A 19,784-nucleotide genomic window follows, 5' to 3' on the forward strand; every position below is an offset into this window, starting at 1 on the left:
GATCTTTGACAAACCTGACAAAAACGAGAAATGGGGAAAGGATTCCCTATTTAATAAATGATGCTGGGAAAACTGGCTAGCCATATGTAGAAAGCTGAAACTGGATCACTTCCTTACACCTTATAGAAAAATTAATTCAAGATGGATTAAAGACTTAAATGTTAGACCTAAAACCATAAAAACTCTACAAGACAACCTAGGAAATATCATTCAGGACATAGGCATGGGCAAGGACTTCATGTCTAAAACACCAAAAGCAATAGCAACAAAAGCCAAAATTGACAAATGGGATCTAATCAAACTTAAGAGCTTCTACACAGCAAAATAAACTACCATCAGAGTGAACGGGCAACCTACAGAATGGGAGAAAATTTTTGCAATTTCCTCATCTGACAAAGGGCTAATATCCAGAACCTACAAAGAACTCAATCAAATTTCCAAGAAAAAAAACAAAAAAAAAAAAATCAAAAAGTGGGCAAAGGATATGAACAGACACTTCTCAAAAGAAGACATTTATGCAGCCAACAGACACATGAAAAAATGCTCATCATCACTGGCCATCAGAAAAATGCAAATCAAAACCACAATGAGATACCATCTCACACCAGTTAGAATGGTGATCATTAAAAAGTCAGGAAACAGGTGCTGGAGACGATGTAGAGAAATAGGAACACTTTTACACTGTTGGTGGGACTGTAAATTACTTCAACTATTGTGGAAAACAGTGTGGCGATTCCTCAAGGATCTAGAACTAGAAATACCATTTGACCCAGCCATCCCATTACTGGGTATATACCCAAAGGATTATAAATCGTGCTACTATAAAGACACATGCACACGTATGTTTATTGTGGCACTATTCACAACAGCAAAGACTTGGAACCAATCCAAATGTCCATCAATGATAAGACTGCATTAAGAAAATGTGGCACATATACACTATGAAATACTATGCAGCCATAAAAAAGGATGAGTTCATGTCCTTTGTAGGGACATGAATGAAGCTGGAAACCATCCTTCTCAGCAAACTATCACAAGGACAAAAAAAACAAACACTGCATGTTCTCAGTCATAGGTGGGAATTGAACAATGAGACCACTTGGACACAGGAAGGGGAACATCACATACCGGGGCCTATTATGGGGTGGGGGGAGGGGGGAGGGATTAGGAGATATACCTAATGTAAATGGGTGCAGCACACCAACATGGTACATGTATACATATGTAACAAACCTGCAAGTTGTGCACATGTACTCTAGAACTTGAAGTATAATTTAAAAATTAAATAAATAGGCCGGGCGCGGTGGCTCAAGCCTGTAATCCCAGCGCTTTGGGAGGCCGAGACGGGCGGATCACGAGGTCAGAAGATCGAGACCATCCTGGCTAACATGGTGAAACCCCGTCTCTACTAAAAAATACAAAAAACTAGCCGGGTGAGGTGGCGGGCGCCTGTAGTCCCAGCTACTCGGGAGGCTGAGGCAGGAGAATGGCGTAAACCCGGGAGGCGGAGCTTGCAGTGAGCTGAGATCCGGCCACTGCACTCCAGCCTGGGCGACAGAGCGAGACTCCGTCTCAAAAAAAAAAAAAAAAAAAAAAAAAAAAAAAAAAAATTAAATTAAATAAATAAATAAATAAAAATCAAAACCTTACCATAAAGAAAAAACATACAAGAAATACAAAAGAGACAATAAGTACAGAGGAAAACAAAAATTACAAATAATGTCCATGTATAACCTCATATCTACAAATCAGAAAAGTTAACTGACATGGAAAATAAACTCTGTGGGCAGGATACAAAGATGTGTATGTCATTTTTGTAAAAGTTCATTGATTTTGTTATTCAAATTCTTTAATTATAATTTTTGTTAGTTGCTCTCTCATTGATCGCTCAAGTCCTGAAATAGGTGTTTTGAATTCTCCCATAATTATGCAGCTTGTCCGTGTCTCTTCACATTACTAACAGTTTTTGTTTTATACATATTGATGCTTCCTTATAAATAGGCTATTACCTTTTCATTAGATTAAAACTGGTATTAATACAAAATACCCCTCTCCTATCCCATTTTAAGATCTTCAAATTCATTTCTATTTTCCTTGTAGAATACCACCACTTCTGCTTCCCCTTCTTTATTTTCAATCTTTTCAGTTCATCTTAATTTATGAATATCTCCTATAAACATAGTATAAAACTTTTTAATGCTTTGTCATTTCCTAGTGATACGGTTTGGATATTCGTCCCCTCCAAATCTTACATTAAAATATGATCCCCAGTGTCGAAGGTGGCACCTAGTAGGAGGTGTTTGGATCTCTCATGAATAGGCTAGTGCCCTCCCCTGAGGTAATGAGTTCATGTGGGAGCTAGTTGTTTAAAGAGCCTGGCAAACCCACCCCTTGCCCTTGCTCTCTGTCTCACAATGTGACACACTAACTCCCCTTTGCCTTTTACCATGACTCTAAGCTTCCTGAGGCCCTCACCAGAAGCAGATGCTGGCACTATACTTCATGTACAGCCTGCAGAACCTTGGGCAAAATAAACCTCTTTTCTTTACAAATTACCCAGTCTCAAGTATTACTTTTAGCAACACAAATAGATTGATAAACCTGGGATTACTGACATTTACGAACCTACTCAAGCCACTTTTCGGTACACCTTTTAAAATTTCCATTAGTGTTTTTATTGGGTCAGCTCTTTTTAATTATCTTTTCGTGGTTAATAAATTATATCCTTTTTGCCCATTATTTATTGAAAGTAAAATTTGGAGTCTTCATTAAAACAACAACAACAACAACAAAAACAAAACACTTTTTTCCCCCTCACAGGGTTTCACTCTGTCACCCAGCCTGGAGTGCAGTGGCAGGATCACAGCTCACTGCAGCCTCAACCCCCTGGGTTCAAGCAATCCTCTTACCTCAGCACCCCCAAGTAGCTGGGGCTATAGGCACAAGCCACCACACCTGGTTAATTTTTTTTGTTTTTTTGTAGAGATGGGGTTTCACTGTGTTGCCCATGCTGGTCTCAAACTACTGGGCTCAAGCGATCCACTTGCCTTGGCCTCCCAAACTACTGAAATTACAGGCATGAGTCACCACACTTGGCCTAAAAAAACTTAAACATGATGTCTCTCCTTTTGTAGGAATTAATAGCATTAATTACAAATAATAATACATTATTTAGATTTATCTATGAATTGTACTAATTTTTGGCATACATTTTATTTAAACCTATCTTGTTTGACATTTTGCATTTTGTTTTTATTTTTTGAAGAATAAGAAGCTCTTAAAGATAGGATAGGCCGGGCGCGGTGGCTCAAGCCTGTAATCCCAGCACTTTGGGAGGCCGAGACAGGCGGATCACGAGGTCAGGAGATCGAGACCATCCTGGCTAACATGGTGAAACCCCGTCTCTACTAAAAAATACAAAAAACTAGCTGGGCGAGGTGGCGGGCGCCTGTACTCCCAGCTACTCGGGAGGCTGAGGCAGGAGAATGGCGTAAGCCCAGGAGGCGAAGCTTGCAGTGAGCTGAGATCCGGCCACTGCACTCCAGCCTGGGCGACAGAGCGAGACTCCGCCTCAAAAAAAAAAAAAAAAAGGATAGGTAAAGAGGCTGGGCGTGGTGGTTCACACCTGTAATCCTGGCTCTTTGGAAGGCCAAGGCCGGCGGATCACCTGAGGTCAGAAACTCCAGGCCAGCCTGGCCATTATGGAGAAACCTTATCCTCACTAAAAATACGAAACTTAGCTGGGCATGGTGGTGTATGCCTGTGGTCCCAGCTACTCATGAGGCTGAGGCACAAGAATTGTTTGAACCCAGGAGGCAGAGGTTGCAGTGAGCAGAGATTGCACCACTGCACCCCACCCCAGGCAACAAAGCAAGATTATATATCAAAAATAAAAATAAATATAAATGTAGGATGGGTAAAGAGTAAACTTTGAATCCTCACGTTTAAAAATGCTTTTATTTTGCCCTCTCACTAAAATATAAAATTTCCAACATAAAAAAATTGTCTCTTATCATTTACCCTGTTTGACACTCAATGTATCCTTCCAACTTTAAGAATCTGCTCTTTGCACCACACTGGAATTTCCCCTTCTTTTATTTTATTACTACAGTCCCCTCTTTCGTCACTGTCTTTCCTTTTAAATGTGTATGAAATACAACCAAAAGTCTACACCAGCTATCCTTGTTTCTTAACTTTCCTTTCCTATTTCCTATCTCTGTGTCTTTGCTCTCTGTATTTTGGGGTATGCATTTGACTTTATCTTCTTAATCAGCATAATATACGGTCTTATCCATTTAATCTCTGAATATCTCAATTCTTATCATCATAAACTTCTAAGAGGCCAATTTTTATTTTGGATTCATACCATCCTTTGGCTTGCTTCCATCATTTTTGCCCTGTTATAATATCTTGGATATCTTAAGGAATCTCTCACTTACTCTTGGCTTTTGTACTAGTTTGAAATATTATGTAAAAATTGTAGTGTGCTACAACTGTTATAACTGATGAGCCAATATCAACACAATATTATTAAACAAAACTCAGAGTTTACATTAGGGTTTACTCCGTGTTATATAGTCTATGGGATTTAACATATATAAATATGTTCCACCATTATATTATCATTGAGAACTGTTTTGCTGTCCCCCAAGTACCCTGTGCTCTGGCTATTCATCCCATCCCTCCCTCTCCCAACTCCCAGGCAACAGGGATAGTTTTCTTTTCTCCATAGTTCTGCCTTTTCCAGAATGTCATACAATTGGGATCATATAGAATGTAGCCTTTTCAGATTGGCTTCTTTATTTAGCAATATGCATTTAAGGTTCCTCTGTGTCTTTTCATGGATTGATAGCTCATTTCTTTATATCACTGAATAATATTCCATTATATGAATGTACCACAGTTTGTTCCTCCATTCACCCACTGACAAACATGGTTGCTTCCATGGTTTGGCAGTTATAAACAAGCTGCTACACACATCTGTGTGAAGGTTTTAGTGTGGAAATAAGTTTTCAATTCATTTGGAAAAACTCCTAGGCATACACCTGCTAGATTATACAGTAAGACGATGTTTTGTTTTGTAAAAAACTGTCAAACTGTCCTCAAAGCTGGCTGTACCATTTCCATTACCACTAGCAATGAATGAGAATTCCTGATGCTGCACATTCTCTCCAGCATTTGGTGTTGTTAGTGTTCTGGATGAGTATGTTTCTTTATTTATTTATTTATTTATTTTTTGAGACAGGGTGTCACTCTGTCTCCCAGTTTGGAGTGCAGTGGAATGACCATGGCTCACTAGAGCCTCAGGTTCCCGGGATCAAGAGACCCTCCCACTTCACGCTCCTGAGTAGCTGGGACCACAGGCACATGCCACCATGTCCGGTTAATTTTTTAATTTTTTTGTGGACAGTGTCTCACTACGTTGCCCAGGCTAGTTTCAAACTCCTGGGATCAAGTGATCTTCCCGCTTTGGACTCCCAAAGTGCTGGCGTTACAGGCATGAGCCACCATGCCTGGCCTTGTTTTCTTGTTTAATTTTAAGAGTTCATTGTACATTTTGATCACCAGTCCTTTATCAGATATGTGATCTGCAAAGATTTCTCTCAGTCTGTAGCTAGCCTTTTCATTCTCCTATTGTCCTTAATTTGTATCCACCTAAATACTGAGACTTAATCAATATTTTCTCTCTCAACATTATGAGTGGAAATAAGCCATATGTATAATTTTCTTTCTCGCTTCTTTCATTTAACATTATATTTGTGAAATTCATGAATGCTATTGTATATAGCTATACTTTGGTTACGTTCAGGCTCTATAGTATCCAATGTTTGAGTTTAACCCAGATTATCTATTTTACTACTGATGGACATTTAAGTCATTTCTCATTTTAAAATCCAACAATGCTGGAAAGACATTCTTGCATGTTTATTATGGTGTATTATGGCAAATTACTGAAGAGAATATAGTTAGAGAAAAGTTGATCCATGGGGATCTTTAAGTTTATAAGATATTACACTTTTGCAAAGTGTCTTATCAATTTAAACTTATTCCCTTAGTAGTGTATCAGAGTTTCTATTGCTCCAAATCTTTATCAACATTAGTACTGTTAATTCTTGAATAATGTTACCTCATTTGGTTCTAATTTGCATTTTACTAATAGTAAGAAGGCTGAATACCTTTCACATGTTTTCCCAGCCAGGTGGATTCCTTCTTTCATAAAATGTTTGTCCTTTGCTCATTTTTTCTCATTTGAGATGTCTATCTTTATTGTAATGATTTGGTAGGAATTCTTCATATATTCTATATTAGTTTGTGTTGGTATATATAAATACCATTTTTCGCTATGTGGCATATTTTTCTACTAGCTTTTGTGAGGTTTTATTCTTATAATTTTAATGTAGTTTGATGTTTTGTGTCTGAATCTTTTCCTTTATGGATAGTGCTTTTAGTTTTCAGTTAAGAACTCCTTCCATATCCTGAATCATGAAGATAATTTCTCATATTATCTTCTAAAAGATGAATGGTTTTGGCTTTCACATTTTCATATTTTATCCACCTGAAATTCATTCTTTGGTGTATATATTCCTTCATCATTACTACAGTCAGCTGTCCCACTGCTATTCATTTAAGTCTGTCTTCTATCCACAGACGTTCTATGCCACCTAATACATATCCCAAGGATCCATATATGTGGGACACTGTTTGAAGGTCCATTATCTATCCAATGACAATATCAGAGGATCTTAATACGATTTTTCAATTGTCTTGGTATACAAATACATTATTCTCAGTCTTAAGGAATCTCTTACTTGCTCTTGGCTTTTGTACTAGTTTGAAATATTATAATTAGGATGTAAGACACTCATCTTCCCTATAATAAAACTATTGAAATTTGACACTAAATTAAATCTATAGGTCAATTTTGAAAGTGCTGATATCTTTGTAATAATAACTCTTCCAATCAATGAACATGGTATAGCTCTCAAGTTTACTTAGGTCTTCTTTAACCCATTTTAATTTCTGAATGACATTTTAGAATTTCTCGACAGGGGTCTTGACTATCTTTAATACATTTTGGAGGACTGCTTTTATTAGTTTAAGGAAATTCTCTCCAGTTTCTAATTTACTAAGAAATTTTACCATAAGTTTATTGTGTGTTTTATTAATTGCTTTTCTGTTGTACTGAAATGACTATATTTTTTTGTTTTTTAATCTACAATTATGTGCATTATATTAACAGACTTTCTAATATTGAACTAAGCTAGCATTTGCTACTAGAAACTCAACCAAATATATTGTTTGTTGTAAATGGCTGGATTCTGTTTTTTAATATTTTAAGATTCCTGATTTATATTTATAAATAAGTCTGATCTATATTTATGCATTTACAAGGTCTTATACTACTCTCATCTGGTTTCATTATCAAGATCATATATGCATTATGAAAGGAGATGGTACAGAAGAAGCAGGATTGAGAAAAGAAAAAAAATAAAAACGCAAAAAAATTAAGATGAATCGTCATTTCCTCATTTCTATTCTCCGAGTATTTATGTAAGAACAAAATTGAAGATAAAACTGCCTAGATAGGAGATTTCTTTGACAGAAGAATTTTGACTGTTTTTTCTTCTACTTCTGGTTCACCCTTATCCTAAAAGGAATACCCCTTTCCAGCTTAATGGGGGAAGGGCACCATATTAGACTCTCCATCTTGAATAGGCCCAAGAGGCTGTGCAAATCCAAGTTTGAGTTATGAACTCTGGACTAAGAAGTGACTTCAAGAAAAAGGCAGCTTGAGTATTTAACCTATCTATCTGTTCATTTCCCTTTGATTTAGCTGAGCAATTCCTTACTATCCTTACTAAGTACTTTAAGACTTAAATGAATATCTTATATGTTATATATAAAATGCAGCAATTCCAATTGTTTCCAGCTGAGGGATTGGTATTAATAACCTAGTCTTCTACATTCCTAAAATCATAAATATTACTTTGTAAATTTTTCTTCTAGCCTGTAATTTGTATTTGCTAAAGAACGGCTATTCTACTTGTTTATTGTGGTCTTCCATGTGATATAATTGGTTTTCTTCAAATATTTTATGATTCTTGGCTGTTTGTTCATATTTTGGGCTGAAGGACTAGGTTGATTAGTATAGTTGAATCTTAAAAATACTTTTTTCAGTATTACTATATTATCATTAACAATCATATTAAGCAGATCTTTTAATATTGAACCATTCCTGAAATGAACTCTCCTTTATACTAGGCATATTAAATCTTTTAATATATTGCTAAATTTACCAAGTGAAGTAGATTATGCAAGATCTTATGTTTTGAAATCAGCACTGAGAATGCTGCACATATTAATACATGAAATATCGAATCTTTCAAAATGTTTCAATTTACACTAATAATTTAATCAGAAAAAGTAAAGAGTCATTTTAAATAGCCATATATAATGCTAGAAAATGTAGAAACAGTTGATAAAGAATGTAGTCTCATAGACACAGTGTTTTTGAGATTCGATTTGATGTTTGGGTTGTTCTTATTTTGTTTGCTGGGTGCTACTAATAAATAGTGTTATGAAATACAGTCAGCATTTGTGGCGCCAACACTCTGTCTTCTAATGTATAAAATTGTTCAGTGAGTAAATCTGTGTTAATACTGAGTTGTTTCTTAAAAACTTTGTCAAGATATAATTCCCATATACAACTCACCCATTTAAAGTACGTAATTGAATAGTTTTTAATTGTTTTTATATTCACAGATATCTGCAACCATTATCATAGTCAAACTTAGGAAATTTTCTTTACTTTAAAATGAAACCTATGTAACAAACCTGCACATCCTGCATGTGTACCCCAGAACAAAAAATAAAAACTAAAATAATAAAATGAAACTCCATACGTACTCTTTAGCTATCACCTCTTTAATCCCTAAGCAACCACTAATCTACTTTTTACCTCTACAGATCAATGCTGAACTAATGATGTTTTAAAATAAGGTATTTTGTCATTTATTCTTCAGTTAAAAAGAACATACAATAGATCTACAAAGAAACACTCCCTTAAGATTAATGTTCCCCACAGATCTACACTTTGAAAAAAATCAGCACACTTGAAAAGTGTCCTGCTCTTAATAGTATCAAATAAAATTGCATGCTGAAGAAAAGAGGGTGCATTTTTCTACTGAGAGATTTAGAGTTCTGTTACATTCCCAAATGTATCAGGAACACACAAAAAAAATTGCTCTAGAAAAAAAAAGTGCATGGAATGATTCTGATTTATAAAGGAAAGACAACTTTTTTCAGGAAACAAAATAAAATTAGAGAATTCAGTGAAATGGATAGATATAAAATAAACAAAACCAGAAACTTTTCTCCCACAGAATGACAGTAATACTAGTTAATAAATAGGATGGGGGAATAAAAACCTTCCACAAAATAACCTGCAAAAAAAAAAATAAAACACCTAAAAATAGTACTTTGATGGGAAGTATTATTAAATATTTTACCAAACGACATGAAAGGCACATAAGTAACCAAAATGTGTGTCTTCTTTGGTGAAAACTACCAGAGCCTGAAATATGTCAATTAATCTGTAGATTTACTGCACAACCAAATTATATCTCAATTTTTAGGGGTGTGAACTAGAGGTGGAAGGGTTGTAACAAAGTGATTCGCAAGTTGACTGAAGAATAATAAGGGAATAAACAGCATATTTTAAAAAGAGGATTTAAGAGGATACACATATCTATAAAAAATTAAGTGGGCCAGGCATAGTGGTTCACACCCGTAATCCCAGCCCTTTGGGAGGCCAAGGTGGGTGAATCACCTGATGTCAGGAGTTCAAGACCGGCCTGGCCAACATGGTGAAACCCCAACTCTATTAAAAATACAAAAAATTAGACAGGCATGGTGGCAGGCACCTGTAATTCCAGCTACTTGGGAGGCTGAGACAGGAGAATCACTTGAACCCGGGAGGCGGAGGTTGCAGTGAGCTGAAATCACATATTGTGCTCCAGGTTGGGTGACAGAGCGAGACTCTGTCTCGAAAAAACAAATAAATAAAATAAAATAAACAAATAAAAATTAAGCCACACAATATCAGATACAATAATCACAACAATGTTGTATTGATTCAAATTTCCTAAGTTTGACTATGATAATTGATTCAATGTTGTATTGATTCATATACATTGTATATGATGTATATATATTCAATCATATAACCTAGAAATAAACCTTAGTGTATACATAATATAATATTTAAAAGGTAGCCTTCAAAACATGTAGGGAAAGGAGAGATGGACAGACTGTTGTTTCTGCCCCCAAAACTCACATGTTAATGCCCTATATCCCAGCATGGCTATATTTGGAGATGGGGCCTTTGGGAGATAACTAACATCAAATGAAGTGATACAGGTGAGGCCCTAATTCAGTGGGATTGCTCTCCTTATAAAAAGAGAAGGAGAGAGCAATTCCTCTTCAGCAGGCATACACTGAGGAAAGGTCAAGTGAGGACAGAGTGAGAAGGCAGGCTTCTATAAGCCAGGAAGAGAACCCTCACCAGTAACTGACCATGTGGACAACTTAATCTCTGACTTCCATTCTCTAGTACTATAAGAAAGTAAATTTCTGTCATTTAAGCCACCCAGTCGATGGTATTTTTTTATGGTAGCCTGAGCTCACTAAGACAGTAGATTATTACAATGATGTTATTGGAAGTGATGAGTCATTTTCAAAATAATTAAAGAGAGTCCAATCTCATACCCTATGCTAAAATAAATTTTTTATGATTGTAGAAAAAGAACCTACAGAAATACTAAAATCAAATACAGATAAACACATATGCTTTGTAATGAAGAACACATAAATTATAAAGTAAATGATCAACAAAATTAACTACTCAAAAATGTTAAAACTTTTTGAAGCTGCAGAAAAGGTAAGAGACGTTAAATTAAGAAAAAATATTTACAACATATTATCAGATGAGGTTAACATTAAGATTAAAGGCTAACGTCCGTGTTTCAATAATAGTAAAATGTTTAAAAACTTGTGAAAAATAAGATAAAGTCAATGTATATGAACAAGAAATTCTATTAAGATATACAAATAACATGCGAAGAGATTTTCAATATCAGTATTAATTTTTTTTTTTTTTTTTTTTTTTTTTTTTGAGATGGAGTCTTGTTCTGTCACCCAGGCTGGAGTACAGTGGCACTATCTCAGCTCACTGCAGCCTCCACCTCCTGGGTTCCAGCGATCCTCCTGCCTCAGTCTACTGACTAGCTGGTATAACAGGTACATGCCATCGTGCCTGGCTAATTTCTGTGTTTTTAGAAGAGAGGGGGTTTCACCATGTTGGCCAGGCTGGTCTCAAACTCCTGACCTGAAGTGATCTGCCCTCCTCGGCCTCCCAAAGTGCTGGAATTACAGGAGTAAGCCAATATGTCCGACCTAATATCAGTATTTTTTTAAAAAAAGCATAATAAAATAAGATACAATTTCTGAAATTAGAAATGATTTTCTGTTTCTAAACATAACTTTCTGTGGAGTAAAAAGAATAGGGAAATAGGCATTCTAGTAGATGCTGCTCAGAGTGTTAAATAGTTTGGAAGAGCAAATGAGCAATATCTAGAACCTAAGAAATGTCCAAATACTTTTACTCACTATTTTCACTTCTTAAGAATTTGCTGTAAGTATAATCAATTGTGTAAGGATATGTTTATAAGAGTATTTACTGCAATGTTTTTAAGAGCTAGAAAAAAAGCCAAAAACTTTCTTGAAAGCCCAAAATATAACATGAATCAATTAAAAATAATAATATAATCCTACAATGCAATATTATGTATATCAAAATTAAATCACATTCATTAGACATTAAATGAAAAACACACACACAAAAAAAAAGAAAAACACAGTACGTTCCTATTTAAAACCTATTATATATTGTATAGTTCATTTATATATTCAAAAAGGGACTTTACATTTATATATCAGAAAGCTAATAATAACCATGCAAGGGATGATGACTAAAATGTTCTTAATAATCAAAAATTCTATTATAATACAGAAACATATTTTTACATGCTAGAACACATGACTCAATGGGGAAAAATAAGGCACTCAAAAAATGATCCTAAGACAATGGGTGCACTACTATTACTATAAAAAAATGAGATCCTTAATCATACTATAAATGAGAGTAAATAACAGGTGGTTGTAAACATATAAATGTGTAAAAATCTAATTATAAAATAGTTAAGGAACTTACAAAAAATCTCAGAACACAAAAAAAACATGTAAAAAGACTTTTCAAATTTGCCAGATTTTATTATGACAGAAGAATAAAATGATAAAAATGTCAGATCAAGTCCTTGGTTACATATGTACAATGAAAGAAAATTAAAATTAAGATAAGTATTATCAGATATATAAATATTTAAAAGTTCTGTATACTATAACAAAAAACATCAGTAAAAATAAAAGGAGAAAAATATTTGCAACACATTCAATATTGACATATCCTCTTTGGATCAAACCCACATACATATTAACCAATCTCCTAGATCTTGCTGCTTGGATGTCACAAAGACATCACAAAGTAATCATTTTGAATGTAAACTCATCATATCCCCACTCCAAACTATCAAAACTACTAACACTATCATCCAAGAAAGGAACCCATTCACCTAGGCATTTCCTTGATAGTTCTTTTCCTTTTACCTCTTATATCTAATCCATCAGAAAGTACAATTAATCTTACGTCCTAAAAATCTCTTGAATTCATCTACATCTCTCAATATTTACTATCACTCCTTGACCCAAACTATCATTATCACTTGCCTGGAATACTAGACTAGCCTAGTAATTGTTTATTAATTCATTCTTACCCCTCATCCACTGTCCACACTTAAGCCAGAACAATCTTTCAAAATGAAAATCTGATCATCTTACTCCAAGTTATCTCACCCTCACCTTGAATACATCCACACGTAACACATTCCATTCAGCCCACTGTTTAAAAGGTCAAGTAGATCCTAAATAACATGGCATCTACCTACTTCTCCTTTCTTACTTCACCCTATGTTCTATCCACTCCGGACTTCTTTCAGGTTTCTGAGAGGGCTATGTTTCCTTAAAATAGATTTTTACACACAGTATTTACTCTGTCTGGAATACTTGCTGATTAATTAGAAAAGAGAGTTCATGGGTCATGGATGACTTTTAAGTTTCTAGCTAGCACAAGTAGATGGATACTACAGTCACTTAAAGAAATTGTTTGCCGGGCGCGGTGGCTCAAGCCTGTAATCCCAGCACTTTGGGAGGCCGAGACGGGCGGATCACGAGGTCAGGAGATCGAGACCATCCTGGCTAACACTGTGAAACCCCGTCTCTACTAAAAAATACAAAAAACTAGCCGGGCGAGGTGGCGGGCGCCTGTAGTCCCAGCTACTCGGGAGGCTGAGGCAGGAGAATGGCGTAAACCCGGGAGGCGGAGCTTGCAGTGAGCTGAGACCCGGCCACTGCACTCCAGCCCGGGTGACAGAGCGAGACTCCGTCTCAAAAAAAAAAAAAAAAGAAATTGTTTTAATGTTAAATTATCTTCTGTCATTTACTCCTCACTATTATACCTCAAACATGTTGAGATAAGAGCCTTGCACTACTGTTCTTTAGGACTAAAATGATCATTTAATTGGTCTTCTTTGCATAAATGGTGACTCATTTATATTCTAATCTCAGAATGCCACTTCAAAAAGCAAACACCCTGTTTCCTAATCTGTCATTCTATTTTCACTGTCTGCATTGCATGATCACTGTCTGACATTCTTGTTACATGTTTATTGGATATCTCTTCCAATCAAAATATAACTCTGAGAGCAAAGACTATCTATCTTGTTCATCATCACATTCCCACTGTCAAAGCATAATCAATCTTTAAGAAAGGAAGGAAGGGAGGGAGGGAGGGAGGGAAGGAAGGAAGGAAGGAAGGAAGGAAGGAAGGAAGGAAGGAGGGAGGGAGGGAGGGAGGGAGGGAGGGAGGGAGGGAGGGAGGGAGGGAGGGAGGGAAGGAAGGAGGGAGGGAGGGAAGGAAGGGAATTCATAGCCAGTATTCTCCACCTGAAATAAAGTGGATTATCACCAAAAATATATGCCACATTAAAATGTATCAATACATCATGGGAACATAAAATTGGGCCACTTAATATGTTATGAACATTTTTTTTCAAAAGGTAAGAGTAGAACTGTGAACTCCAAATCAGTGTTTATAATATTAATAGGCACTATAGCAGGCAAAATGGTATAGTGGCTAAGAACGTGGGCTCTAGAGACAGACCATCTGGGTTTCAATCCGACTTCTACTTCTTATTGTATGGCGTTAGGCTGGTTACCTAACCTCTCTGAGGTTCAATTTCCCAGACTATAAGGTAAATATAATAATAATAATAATAATAATAATAATAATAATACCTACCTTTCTAGGGTTTAGTGAGGATGAAATAAGAGAGTATGTATGAAGTAAGCAGAACAACATCTGACACATAGAATAATCAATAGACGTTAGCTGCTATTTCCTTATTGCAAAGGGCTTCTATAAAAGTGAGTTGAGTGGTAGAAAATGTGATAATTTGAAGGAGCTATTTCTATGTCTTTGAAGGACATACATAGTTCCAAGTGAGTGATTCCAAAGACATACATATGTTGATTTTAAAGCAGTAAAACACTGAATAGTATATAAATAATCAGCTCTAAATAACAACTTCCCTTGGGCTTCTTACATACCGAGTGGGTACGGAGTGCTGCGATGGTTTTTGAAAGTGCCATTTCCCACAGTTCATCAATGTAGGCTCTATTTACTAAGCCCTGGGTTGTATGTAAAATGTGATCTTCAACCACAAAAAAGCTAAGATTGAGGAAAAAAGAAAGCACAGCTGTCAGAAATCACAATTTTATTACTCTCTCTGGGGTCTGACAAGCATTAAGAGATACCATCAAAGGCAAAGTTAGTGGTCATTTTTTTCTTGAAGAAAGTTATTCAGTATCATAAATGAAATCAGGCTACTTGGATTAAAAATTATGTCTGTGATCATGATATCTTCATAACCACTCCTAGATAGATTAGAGTTACATTTCTATTAAATTTCTATTAAATGTTAACAATGATATCCAGTAGTTTAAAAGGGAGGAAAATGTGTAGAGGTAATGGAGGCAAATTTTGTTATATTAAGAAAATACCCAGCCATCAACACATTTCAAAAAAACAAATTTTAAAGAGATCACAAAAGCTAATATATACATCATATATATTATGTATTCTTTATATATATATTTTAAGAATCCAACGCACAATATATCAAAATAATTCCCTTCATGTGGACTCTGTCATCAAAGTGCTGAAAAGGCAGCGTATAAAGGTTTCAAAAATGCGAAGTTATGTTTGAACAATCTTCTTGTGGCTTTTTGTTATTATGCATTTAAAATGTAGCTTTCGGCCGGGCGCGGTGGCTCACAGCACTTTGGGAGGCCGAGACGGGCGGATCACGAGGTCAGGAGATCGAGACCATCCTGGCTAACACAGTGAAACCCCGTATCTACTAAAAATACAAAAAACTAGCCGGGCGAGGTGGCGGGCGCCTGTATGGAGGCTGAGGCAGGAGAATGGCGTAAACCCGGGAGGCGGAGCTTGCAGTGACCTGAGATCCGGCCACTGTACTCCAGCCTGGGTGATAGAGCGAGACTCCGTCTCCCAAAAAAAAAAAAAAAAATGTAGCTTTCATTGTCTTGCCTAAATGTTCATATTAATGAAAAAAAGTCTTTATTAGGGAATTTTTATGATATATTTTAATAACTAATTACATTGAAACAATTTAAATCTGAAAAAAATAAACCTGATGAAGAATCCAAGTTATTTCCTTTTCTTTTAACTGCAAAGTCATTATTTTGCAATTAGAACAAGATGCCTGTATTGGGATGTTTATTTGGGAAATGCAATTCCGTACCACTATATATATTCTAGAAGAGGGTGGCAAACTATATAGCCTATGGGATAAACCTAGCCCACTCCCTGTTTTTATAAAGATTGTTTTATTGGTACATAGCCACGCTTATCATTTACATATCGTCTATAGCTACTTTTGCACTGCAACAACAGAGCTAATCAGTTGTGACAGAGATCATATGGCCTACTAAGCCTAAAATATTTTACTATCTGGCCCTTTTGGGAAAAGTTTGCCAACTTTTGCTGATTATTTGGTTCCATCTACCAAAAACAAAGAAACAAAACATCAAGTGTAATAAGATTACAATTCAATGTTTTTCTCACTTTATCCACAAAAATGCCCTCCAGCAACATAACGTTGAAACCAGCAGGATGTTCCTTTTAAATCATTAGAAAATCAAAAACAAATCTTGTCTTAAGGATTAAAAAGAGAAAATGAAAAGAATTTACTAAGGAAAACCTTATTTATTTTTCCAACACTCACAAATCTATGAATGGAAAGAGTATAAATTTCAATAAATAAATATATATATATACCTACCCTACTATTTGATTAAAATACTTCCTGTAGCCATCTAAAGTTTCATGCTGCAACAAAGCAAAGAAGAAGAAGTTACTGTTTCTGTTTTGTTACATTAAGACTAAGTTAAAATCTGTCACTTTATCTCTTAAGGCTCAGCTCCCTAGACGATATCTGATAAGGTAAAAATAATAATATTATCTACCAGTGAAGAGGAAATACAGCAGCACACATCCAGTACTTAGAACAGTGCCTGACACACAGCAATCAATGAATAATGTTTTCTTACTGCAAGTCACATCCACCAAAAGTGGTCTCAGAATGACAGTGTATACACACACACACACACACACACACACACACGCATCAAAAGTCATCAAGGAGGAAAAGTAAAAATGTGAGAAAAGTGAAGACGGTAATCCTACCATGTTAGACGGAGGCTGAAGTACCAAACGAGCCTGTTTTCGCCTCTGTTTTCGGTAGTAATTCTCAAATGTTTCCCGGGCACCCTGTAAAATAAAGAAAAGAAAATGGGTTGACACAATTGGACCAATTACTCTTATATTTCAAGGGAAAAGACAAGGTCCCAGGTCTGGAATTTGAGGTAGTATCACATTTCTCAAAATCTATTTTAACATTGATGATAACAACAGAAAACAAAAATAACTATCACCATTTATTGAACCTGACTTACAAACCTGTAAGGGTGTACACAAAATATGCTTACAAGGAAACTACCAGAACTTAACCACCAGCACACCAAAGCTGGTTTCTGAATCAAGTGTCTCAAATTCACAAGAATGAAGGGAAACCAACCTTTCCATAAGTTATGATAACAGGTAAGAAAAATGTTCCTTAAAAAAGTCACAGAACATTCCAGAAGAAAAATGTCCAGAATAAAAACCAGCTTTCAAATGAATCCTGAACAAAGAGGCAATGGGAAGCAGGGAAAAAAGCAGGAATTGAGAACAATAAATTAGTATTCCCCCTTAGGGTATAATCTAGCACAGGATTAAACCAGAAAAACAAAAAACAAAAGCATGAAGATTCTTGGTGCACAGTTTCCACTTTTAATTTAGGGTTTCTGGGCTTAAAATGAGAAGTGCTCTACAGAATAATATCTGACTCATGAGCTGTGTACTGGGTCTCCCCAAATTCACGTCCTTCATGGAACTTCAGAATGTAACCGTATTTGGAAATAGGGCCATTGTAGATGTAATTAGTTAAATTAAGATGTGATCCTATCAGTGGAGGGTGGGACTTTAATAGGGTATGTCTGGTGTCCTGAAAAGCCGAAAAGAATAGACACAGAGACACAGGGGAAAACACCATGCGATGACAGAGGCAGAGAATAGAGTGATGCAGCTGCAAGCCAGGGAACATCAGAGATTATTGATCACCAGCAGGCGCTAGAAAAACACAACAAAAGATTCTACCCAGTCTCAGAGAGAAAATGGTCCTTCCGATGCCTTGATTTTGGAATTCTAGCCTCCAAAACTGGGATAGAACACATTTCTGTTGTTTTAAACCACTCAGTTTATGGGGCCTTGTGACAGCAGCTCTAGGAAACTAATACAAACTCAGCATGTTTAGATTATCACACCCCACGTATTACTGAATTCTTCTATTTTTATTTTTATTTTTATTTTTATTTTTATTTTTGAGACAGAGTCTCACTCTGTCACCAGGCTGGAGTGCAGTGGCACAATCTCGGCTCACTGCAACCTCCGCCTCCTGGGTTCAAGAGATTCTCCTGCCTCAGCCTCCTGAGTAGCTGGGACTACAGGTGTGTGCCACCACATCCAGCTAATTTTTGTATTTTTAGTAGAAACAGGATTTCTACTAAATCCTGTTGGGCAGGATGGTCTCGATCTGTTGACCTCGTGATCCGCCCACCCCAGCCTCCCAAAGTGCTGGGATTACAGGCGTGAGCCACCACGCCCAGCCCTGAATTCTACTCTTAATCCAAAGCTTTTCTAAATAAATAAGAGTAAAAATGAAAAGAGAGAATACCAGTGGTAAAGAAAACTGACTTTGAAACCAGAGACTATTACATTTGAATAGCGACTCTGCCCCTTACTAGCTGTACAACTGCTATAAATAGCTGTATAACTTCCTACCACTATTTTAAGTTCCACTATTTAACTTTCACTAATAGGTGTGCCACGGTTTTCTCATTTGTAGAGATGCCAACATCATATGGTTGTAATGAGGATTTAGAGGAGTTATAAAGCTCTTAGAATAGTATCTCATGCAAGTGCTTATTTTAAAAATAAATAAGATAAAATCAATGATTTAAGTAAAAGCCCTGCCCACCTAAAAAAAGTATAAATGCCATGCAATACCTAGTTTAGTTTTCCTCTGCCTTCCTGAAAAATTGAAGAACTTTATTCAAGATGATTTATTTGTTACATTCCCAAACTGGTCCTAAAAAATTGGGAATGTTGACTTAAGGTACTAAGTCATGTAAAGACACTAGTGTAGCTCAGGGGTTGGCAAACATTTTCGGTAAAGGGCAGGATAGTAAATATATGAGGGCTTGGTGGACAACTACTCAATTCTGCTGCTGTAATGCAAAAGCAGCCATAAACAAGACATAAACAAGTATGGCAGTGTTCCAGTAAAGCCTTGTTTATGGAAACAAATTATAATTTTGCACAGTTTTCACCTGTCATGAAATATTCCTTTTCTTTTGATTTTAAAAATGTAAAAACCATTTTTAGTTCACAGGCCATTCAGAAACAGGCAACACGCTGGATTTGGTTCACGGGTCACGGTATGTTGAACCCTGGTGTAGCTTAAAAACAACAGTTTTAAAGTTCTAAAGTGATTATAACTGTATACACCCGAATTTTTCCTTCCTATAAAATGAAATCGAACATTAGGACAGCTATGCAAGGCTTTTTTCATCCATACATTAATGAGGAGGCAAATGATTCCATTTGAGAAATAAGAGGAAACTGCTAGTTGATTTGTTAAAGTTATTCTCAACTTATCACTATTTCACAGCATAGTAGTATTATTAAATCTTAATTACATTCTGTATACACTAAAGGGCTTTTTACTTTAAGGTGAACAGCCCTAAAGGACCTTTATTATTATAGTGTGACATTACATATTCAACATGCCTTGGAGCCAAGACACACTTACTAAAGAATTTAGAGAAAGCATTCTCTCTAATTATACCATACTACACTAATTTAATTTTTTGTTATACATGATAGAAAATACATAAGATGAAATTCTATATAAAAACCAAATCATGAA

General features: G+C 35.9%; 1 protein-coding gene across 1 annotated transcript in view; it reads right to left on the reverse strand.

The window, feature by feature from the left end:
* The window catches only part of EXOC6B (exocyst complex component 6B), a 694,448-nt gene that overhangs the window by 360,497 nt on the left and 314,167 nt on the right, over positions 1 to 19,784 (reverse strand). The window contains exons 11-13 of the mRNA XM_030920515.1: positions 16,943 to 17,026; positions 16,539 to 16,585; positions 14,782 to 14,902 (exon numbers count right to left, since the gene is read on the reverse strand). Coding sequence (XP_030776375.1) covers positions 14,782 to 14,902; positions 16,539 to 16,585; positions 16,943 to 17,026 — 252 coding nt within the window. The remainder of the gene's footprint in view (positions 1 to 14,781; positions 14,903 to 16,538; positions 16,586 to 16,942; positions 17,027 to 19,784) is intronic.

Source organism: Rhinopithecus roxellana, chromosome 17 (genome assembly GCF_007565055.1).
Source record: "Rhinopithecus roxellana isolate Shanxi Qingling chromosome 17, ASM756505v1, whole genome shotgun sequence".
NCBI classification, from domain to species: domain Eukaryota; kingdom Metazoa; phylum Chordata; class Mammalia; order Primates; family Cercopithecidae; genus Rhinopithecus; species Rhinopithecus roxellana.